Raw genomic sequence first — 9670 nt, forward strand, 5'->3', positions numbered from 1 at the left:
AAATGCATTGATTTCAATCTAATATCAGTTCAAATGGCAATTTCCACATACATCTCGTTGAACACGCTAAAATTTTCTCACCAAGCAACATTCATTCGCTGCGCCTCAACTTTGTACATTAAATCTTCACTTATTTCATACTAACTCATTTACTTTCAATAGTATTGGTTTCATCATTCCCGTATTTTTTCTCATTTATGCAAAAAATTATTCGTGTTGTTTGGAAATAATTGCGAGTGACGCCTAACCGAAATTGTGTTTTCTTTTTCCTTAAAATCATATCGCCTCATGCCTAGACACAGATTCAGGTTTAGGACGTGCCACTCCGCCACGGCGTGCCCCATCGCCGGGTATGGGACCATCAGGTAGGCATTTACCATCGCCCTCCGGCCCAGGATCACTACCGCCCGGGTTAATGTCGAAACGTCGCGTTTTCGACGATGGATCGAGTGATATTTCATCCACGCCAAGTTCCATGATGGAATACACGGGTTTGTATTTAGAAACGAAATTAATATATGGAAATCACAATGTACCGAAGTTCGTCGTCTGGGCAAACTGAACCACGATAAATAGTCTAATGGGACAGTCGCTTTTTTGTTCGTTTGGTAGTGAATTACGTTTCTTAGATTTGATTTGTTATATGCGTTAGCAATCGCTTCTAAATTTTTTCGATCCAGTACTGATTTGAATATTTCAATTGTTCCAATATATTTTTAAGTAAATTATCCCATTCTTATAAAAATATTCATGCGTAATTAACTTACGTCGGGAAACTGAAATTTCCAACAAAAAAAAAACTAAAGAAAAGCTTATCAACTTACAAACTTACAATAAATTAAAAATAATTTATTTCACGACTAAAATCAGAAGATTGGCGTCTCATTGGACATTGCATTTTCTTTCCATGAACGACCTTAATTGATTATTCATCAAATAATCATAACGATTGCTAGAAACATAGAGTGAATGGATGTATTGATTATATTTCCTAATTCGTTTGATTCCATAAGAATTTTGAATTTGTTGAAATGCTCTGCGCTCTTAGACTAGCGTTTTTTTGAATTGTTTGCATGTGTGAAGCCCATTAATGCGACTAAGCTTTTATTTAATTAAATCTCCTCCAATACTACCCTAAAGAGGACATAAAAATATAACTAGCAAACTATTACAAATTCATTTTTCATTTTCAGGACCGAAGCTTTATAAACAACCGGCAGCCAAGTCGAATCGTGGCATTATTTTGAATGCAGTCGAATATTGTGTATATCCGGGAGCCGTGCATCGCGAAGCAAAACAAAAAGTTTTAGAGAAAATTGCACGATCTGAAGCAAAACACTTCCTAATATTATTCCGTGATGCTGGTTGCCAGTTTCGGGCTTTGTACAGTTATTGGCCAGAAAATGAAACAATTCTTAAGTTGTATGGTACAGGACCTAGTCAAGTAGATGAAGTTATGTTCGATAAATTTTTCAAGTAAGTAAACTTTGAATTGATCATGAATGGTAAGAAATAAGTAGGGAATCTATAGAAAAAATACCGTGAATGGATATTTCAATAAAATATATATCTTTGAAGAATGGTTATCACCCCGATCAGACGTATTAACAAATGAGTCTAGGTTTATTTGCCATAAAATGATTAGTTTTTGAAAGTCGTAACCATACTGCGGATCTACTTTTAGAAAAAGTAATAGAACGTCATTTAGCTAATATGATTACATTTATGATTTGCTTTTATACCTGCCGAGAGCACATGTAGACCATTCATCGGGGCCAGTTTCTGGAAATTTGTTTAAACTCTCCCTAGAATCTCTATAGTCTATATACAGTGCAAAATAACGTTTAAAGTTGAAATTCTCGAATATGCTAAATGAACGAGTAATATTTCCGATTTAGATATTATATGAAAAATGACATCCTGTAAGTGCTTGGCGATGCATATTCATACTCTTTCTAAAGCATTTGTTATAACCTTTGGAAAGGTTTCGTTGTCATGATCGCAAAAATTTCTTTTAAATTGGCGGGTGGTTCATATCGACATGTTCTTCCCAATATCTACAAAGAAACGAGTCAGCAAAGGTTGAATCTGGCGAACACGGGGTCCCATTCCAATAGGCTTTGCGTGAAAAAAATACTGTCCTCAGAAATGCCACCTGTCATATTTGCTGTAGCTTTCCGGAAAGTAAACCAAAAAATTACTATTTTCTTCTGTCTGTTCGCCGAGAAAAATTGGCATATTCAAGTAGCCTATCGGTTTTATAAACTGAATTTTGAAAGAAAACATGTATAAATAAATTCTCTGCAGTGGCATTCGTGATAATTCAACTTCTGTCGAACGTCTCGTTGTTAAGGCTTCGGGACTTTCTTATAAATTCACACGTATACGTTCCCTATTTTTGTCTGTTCACATCATGCGTCGTTTTCCGACACGATGAAGATTCATTATTGTCTTTTATTATCCAAAATGAACGATATTATTGGCATTGAAAGCCCAATCCGCACATTGAAATAGCGACGATGTATACGCTGTGTTAAAACGATAATCCATTGATTTTGGATATATTGAATTCTCCATGTCTTCTGTCCTGAATTTTGAACAAAAAAGATGCAAACCAAATTGTACACCACCGTTTAGTAGCACATATGTAGTTCTTGGGAAACCACTTGTTGTCAATCGTCGCGTAGCGTAGCGTCTAGGCGAAATCATAAAATTATTAAGTGCCAACATTTTTTTGTCGGGCACTGTAAGTGAACTGCACATGGTGAATCATCTCCTAAGCGTGCAAAGATACAACAGTCGACTGGCAAGGCTATAGCATCAATATTTTGGGATGCGTATTGTATAATATTCATTGATTATCTTGAGAAAGGAAAAGCCACCAAAGCGACTATTACATAGCCTTTTTGGAGTGTTTGAATGATGAAGACGCAGAAAAGTTGCTCCATTTGAAGAAAATTAAAATGCTGTTTCATGAAGACCGTGCACCGTGTCACAAATCAATCAGGATGATGGAAAATTTGCAGGAATTCGGCTTTGAAAACACACATCCACCGTATTCTCCAGATCTGATCCCCAGCGGTTTTTTGCTGTTCTCAGACCACAAGAGAGTGGTCGCTTTAAAGAAATTTAGCGCCGATGAAGAGGTAATCGCCGAAACTAAGGCCTATTTTGGCGACAAATCGTACCATAAAAATGGTATTAACAAATTGTATGACCGCTATAATTGTTGTATCACCCTCAAAGGCAACTATATTGAATAATAAAATCAAATTTAAGAATTTTTCAGCCCAAATGTTATTGCGGCAGTTTTTTTATTTTCAAGTCCAATGTAGTTCTACCTACTTCTTCTTCAACCTTTGTCCCATTAAGTACTTTGCTCCATCATCGGCTTGGTCCAGGTGAAATAGGGAGGGTCTCTAGCTTATCAAGCCATCGCTGCTTCGGTCGATCTTTTTATCGTTTTCCATGGTCTTCGATATTCGGGAGAATCCTGCCTATTGAGTTCCGATTAGCGCGAATTATATGACCGTACCGTCTAAGAATCTCTCTCCTTCTTAACTCCACGATAGCGTCCCCTTTATGAGGTCTTGTTATATGTTAGTCTACCATATTTTACGACAGGCAACGATTTTTATTTTTTATTTGGTTAAAAACATCTAACCCCACGGTATTTCACGGATACTATGTACTCTTGTGTGTGTGTACAAAAACTAGAAAACTGGATGAACTTTGCCTCCCTGAGATGAGGGGTACTACCCTTCAACTCTCCGAGGAAGTGAATATCTGGGAGTCACTCTAGATAAGAAACTTCTTTGGAACAAACATGTAGAGGTAAAGATGAAACGAGTTCTCACAGCTTATGGGCTGTGCAGACGGACCTTTGCCTCGACATTGGGACTCAAGCCTCATGTGGTAATGTGGGTATGCGTTGCCATTATTAGGCTAATGTTCGTATATGCATCCGTAGTGTGGTGGGTTAAGGTGAGACAAAAAGGTTTTCACCGTAAACTAGCCGCACTGTAAAGAACTGTGTGTCTGGGTATCACTGGTGCCATGAGCACGACATCCGGCGCAGCTCTTAATGCACTACTCAATTTGCAGCCCCTGGATATATTTATTCAAAGCACTGCAATCAGAGCAGCTCATAGACGAATTCGATTAGATCTATGGGAAAACAACGGATGTGGGGGGCACAGAGCATTGGAAGAGTTACTGAGAGGGCTGAATCCAGTTCTTACAATGCCTTCCGATTCCCGTGTCCCCATACATCTGTTTTGTAGAAGATATGAAGTTACCCTGAAACGTAGAGAGGACTGGGAAGACCCAGAGGAATGCGTGGCGGGATATACGCAAGTCTTCTACACCGATGGCTCAAAAACAGAAGAGGGTTCTGGAGCCGGAGTCTACCTCTCGAATAAAAACGAGAAGTTGGCTTTTCCTTTGGGACAATATGCAACGGTTTTTCAAGCCGAAGTTTATGCGATCCTAAGGGTGGCAAACTGGGTGATTGACGAGCGGTTGAAGGGCAGGCGCATCACGATCTGCGGTGACAGTCAAGCTGCATTGAGGGCATTGAGCAGTCCTTTGATCATCTCCAAAATCGTTCAGGAATGCAGGAAACCGTTTGAACTCTAGATTCAATACGGTGGAACTACTCTGGGTACATGGTCACTGTGGCATAGAGGGAAATGAAATCTCGGACGCTTTAGCGAAAGAGGGGTCAATCTCCCGTATACAGGGACTGGAGCCAGCAATTGGAGTATCAGTAGCATTAGCTAAGTCTGTTTTCAAAAACTGGGAACAAGTTTCCCATAATGACAGGTGGCAGAGCCTAAATGCTGCTCGACACACCAAACTTTTCCTGCCAGAACCGAACATACGTACCGCAAAGTTTATATTGTCGAAAAGCAGGAGGACTGGCAGGTGGATTGTGGGCATTCTGACAGGTCATAATTCACTAGCTGGGCATATGTTCAGAATAGGAATTACCGAAGATGATACGTGTCCCTCCTGTAATGAGGAAGCGGAATCCACGGAGCATTTCCTATGTGAATGCCTCGCCTATGGACGCATCAGGCATCAGATCTTTGGTGCCGATGTTCTCCAATTGCGACGGGTAGCATCACATCCACTAACGGAAATCCTGCAATACGTTAACGAATCCGGAATATTCCGTTAGACGGGGAAGGCGAGTACAATGGGCCAACACGGCCTGAGTGCTCAGAAGCTGTAGCTTCTCCCCCACCATACACACACACATACATGCACTCTTTGTAGGATTTAATAGGGAATCTTAGCATAATAAATAAAAAGTAATTTCCCTTCATATCTTAGTACTACTAGAAGAGATCTCCAGTTGCAGGGTGCTATCCTTCGTGAATGCTACTAGCTCGCTTTGAAGATTTGCGCCGACTGGACTCTGCCTCTCTTACTCTCACCACAGCAATCATGGTCTTAGGAGTTTGTGTGATCAAAACGGAGCACCAATTGAACATAATGCGCAATACGATTCCAGCTGCCAGCGCTCTTCAGCATCTCTCACACAATGTTGTCTGGAGAGAGCTCCCCTGTGTCTGCATAAAGCTGCTGGCGGAGGCTGTCCCACCTCTCGCAAGAGAAAAAGGTGTGTTCAGCGTCATCCGCCACTCCATTGCAGAACACACAATCAGGAGATCGCGCCTTCCCAATTCTGTGAAGGTAAGACTGAAAACCTCCATGCCCACTTAGAAGTTGGGTAAGGAAGTAATCAATCTCACCGTGCGTTCTGTTCAACCATGGGTCTAATTTGTCGATGAGTCGCGCAGTCCCCTTGTCCCTTGGCTCATTTTGCCAAGAAAGTTGCCACTCGCTAAGGGTGCGTTGGCGTTCTTCACGGACAACCCCGTCTCTTAAGTTTTCGCCCTTACGGCGATAGCTTTGCGCTCCTTGCAAGGGAGGGCAACGGGGATCACTCCCGCAATCACCATCACAGCCGATTCGGAGACGGTGCGATAAGCAGACGTCACTCGCAAAGCTCCTCGCCTCTGCACTTGAGCGAGGCGTTTACGATGCACCTCCTAGTCAAGGGCATCAGCCCATACCTGCGCACCATAGAGAAGAAAGGACTGCGTTGCTCCCATGAGGAGACGTCTCCTAGTTGATATAGGGCCCCCAACATTCGCCATTAGCCAACTCAAGGCCGCGACTCCAGCTGCAGCCCTGTCCGCTGCTGCTTTGATTTGCTCGAAGAAGCTCATCTTCGAGTTGACCATTAAACCAAGGTATTTAATCGCTGGTTTTGACTCTATAGTCAACTCGCCGATCGATATGGGACGCAGGGTCAGGATTCTCCTTCTGGTCAGGATGACTACTTCGGTTTTTTCCAGCGCAAAGTTGAAACCGTGAGCAGTCATCCATCCGCTACCCGTCGCATCAATATGCCAAGTCTACTTTGCGCCTGTTCAACAGTGTGTCCGGCAACAAGTGCCGCAACGTCGTCTGCATAACCGACCAGGCGCAACTCTTCGGGTATATCGAGTCTCAGCAGACTATCGTAGGAAGCGTTCCAGAGGTCCGGCCCTAGGATGGATCCCTGTGCTACTCCCGGCATGATTTCTCATAGAGCAGGGAGCGGTCTTTCAAATAATCCCTCAATATCCGCAAGAGATAGCTTGGCACGTGAAAGGAGTTCTCCAGTGTGCCTAGCACATCTGTCTATCTTATGGAATTGAAGGCATTTCTGACATCAAGCGTTATGAGGAGCACTATCCGTCGAGATCTGGCTGTGTGCCCCGGCTCGATTAAACGCATCTACAACCTCCATAACAGCATCCACTGTAGATTTCCCTGTTCTAAACCCGAACTGCCTTGCGGACAAGTCCCCGGCAGCACGGACCGCTTCAGCGAGTCTACCCCTGATGAGCTTCTCAAGCACTTTTCCGGCCGTGTCAAAGATACACAGCGATCGGTATGCAGACGGGAGCTCCGGGGGTGTTATCCTTCGTGAATGCTACTAGCTGGCTTTGAAGATTTGCGCCGGCTGGACCCTGCCTCCCTTACTCTCACCACAGCAATTATGGTCTTAGGAGTTTGTGTGATCAAAACGGAGCACCATTTGGGCTTCTTGGTGCGGCCACCTGATACCTACCTACCATACCTTACTACGACTATTAAGCTCTTCGGCCATTGTGCACATTATCATTTCTGAAAAAATAAATTTTTAACGTCAGATAGTCAAGCGTCAGCATTGTAGAATAGTTTTGGTTTTAGAAAGACAACCTTGATACAACTCAAAAATAAATAATTTGCTTTCCTTTCCAGATACAACTCAGGAGCAAAATGTTTTACACAAGTTCATACGAAACATCTAACTGTTACAATTGATGCATTTACAATACACAATTCATTGTGGCAAGGGAAAAAAGTGAATTTGCCAAATAAAAAAGACATGGCGCTTGTAGTTTGAATAGAGCGAATCCGAATTAGAAATAGTATCATCTGTAATAATTATTATTTTTATACATTAACAAATTTCCTCTTCAAAATCCATTTAATTTATTGGAACTTTTTTAATATTACAATATAATGTGAAATGTGCTAATGCTTCTGTCTGCTGGAATCAATTTAATTCATTGATAGCATCAACTGCCCTCAGTGTTGTCTGTACTAATGTAGAAACAGCAGAGAAAGAATTCAGTAAGAAATACGCCAACCGCTAAAATATGACAATTTTACTATTGAAGTGAATAGAATTCGTAATTTTTAAGTTGTGGAATTGAAACTTAAATTATTTGAAATGTATTTTTTACTCTTAACTGTGAAAGTTTGCTTTTTTTGAAATTTTATAGACGGAGACGAAAGTATCTCATAAAGGTGTGAACTAAAGATTTTTATATAGGCCAATAAATGTAATCTAAACGTCAAGGAATTTTAAGACTAATGGAAATATAAAAGTATGTGTTTTACCTATTTTATGTTATTTTAAACCTGAAACGATGAAGCATAGAAAATGCGGAAGTATCTGTTTGCAGCAAATACGAATTGAGAAAGCGTAGACAGTAAGTGCATCTCGACTCCTAACTCTTTTTACTAGAGAACGATATACATAAACACTCGCTTTTGCATTGTATTCGATTAACAATTTCCACCATGTGAAACGCATACGATACCACATCTTCAATATCGTCGCATAAAAATATTAATAAAGTTCCAAGAATTAAGTGACTTTGTACGAAATGCGATTAAAGACTAAAACACAATAATCAGAAATCAATTTTCCGTCAAACTGAACTTAAACATGAACACTTTATATATATACAACATAAAAACGAATGAACAAACTCTGATAGATAATAAAAACCCAATGATAAAAAAAAATAAAATATGTACGCTTTGCTTTCTAGGTGTTTAACATTATTAAAGACTTAAGGAGAACATAATAAAGTTTAATTAACTGATAACGAATTGAAGGAATGAGGAGGTCTATATATAAACTAGTAAGAGGAAAACACCCTTAAAGTAAATATAATTTTCTATTAAAATGAACGTTAGATGATTAATAAATTTAAGTTTAACCATAAAATGATTATTATAATTATTAACAAATTCTAGAAAGAGAATTAATGAAAATCTATTATTTATCTGTTTTATATTATTGCGAAAGATGTACTGTAACAATAAAAAAAACAATTAAAACATGTGAACATGAATGAAAATATGTTGAAGAACGTTTAATTGATGAAGTGGTGACACAAAATATAATCATTTATGACAATTGAGCGGAGAGGAATTTCGTATTAATATTAATAAATAAAAAGTATATTGAAATGAACGTCTTAGTCACTTATCTTTAAATACATTTATATAATTTTAAATAATATTGATTGATCGATTTGCAAATTGAAATGATTCGTTTGTTTTTTTTTCTCCGTATTTTTGTTTGTTTCTATAACATTTTTGTCATTGTCATTTTTTATACTTGATGTATACATACTTACATTCCTAGCCGTCAATATAAATATGTTGAAAACGAAAGTTTTTTTCTAATATAATAATTTGTAATACTCCTTCGGCAATACTTTATAATTTCGTAGCATTGTTTTCCCCTTTTTATCCTTTCATTTAAGTCTCTTTCTCTGTTTGATATTTGGTGTTCACTCTAGTCGCATTTCATCATATTACGTTACTGTTCAACAGGAAAAAGATCCTGAACTTGAAGAAGTATAACGAAGTGGAGGTCGTAACAAAAGCAAATAAGTTTGATAAGTACGAGATTCTCACAGATATTTAACATGGTAGTTCGATGCACGTGGAAAAGCGTTTCTAAAGGATCAATCACGCACATGCACCATTTATTCACCAAGAAATTTATTTAATCAGTACATTTCCAGCTGAAAACGAATCTCAGAGAACTCCGAATGTTAATTCGATATTATAAGTGAAATATGAGCCACAGTGTATACCCTGGTTTCCTGGTAACATCTCCTTTTGTGTATAAGCATAAATTAGAGATAAATTGTCCAAGATTGGGACGAAAGAAGTGAATTCACCAAGTGAACCTATACGGAATGTTTTACGATGCTTTGGAAGAATACCTTTAATCTTGCTTAGACCATATACATTTTACTAGGGGGGATAGAGAACGGACAGCTCAACTGTGAAAATACCTTTGTCGCGTCGCCGTTGCTCA

At 39.3% G+C, this 9670-nt stretch overlaps 1 protein-coding gene across 28 annotated transcripts in view; it reads left to right on the forward strand.

Moving 5' to 3' along the window:
• The window catches only part of LOC119656194 (patronin), a 105968-nt gene extending 97156 nt beyond the window's left edge, over positions 1–8812 (forward strand). For 17 of the 28 annotated variants that reach the window (XM_038062552.1, XM_038062548.1, XM_038062557.1 and 14 more), the window contains 3 exons: positions 297–491; positions 1194–1476; positions 7303–8812. In XM_038062552.1, the coding sequence (XP_037918480.1) occupies positions 297–491; positions 1194–1476; positions 7303–7447 (623 nt within the window). In that variant the 3' untranslated portion in view covers positions 7448–8812. The remainder of the gene's footprint in view (positions 1–296; positions 492–1193; positions 1477–7302) is intronic. The other 11 variants (XM_038062565.1, XM_038062568.1, XM_038062571.1 and 8 more) reach the window with 2 other exon arrangements.
• Positions 8813–9670: the final 858 nt, after the last annotated feature.

This window comes from Hermetia illucens, chromosome 4, assembly GCF_905115235.1.
Source record: "Hermetia illucens chromosome 4, iHerIll2.2.curated.20191125, whole genome shotgun sequence".
NCBI classification, from domain to species: domain Eukaryota; kingdom Metazoa; phylum Arthropoda; class Insecta; order Diptera; family Stratiomyidae; genus Hermetia; species Hermetia illucens.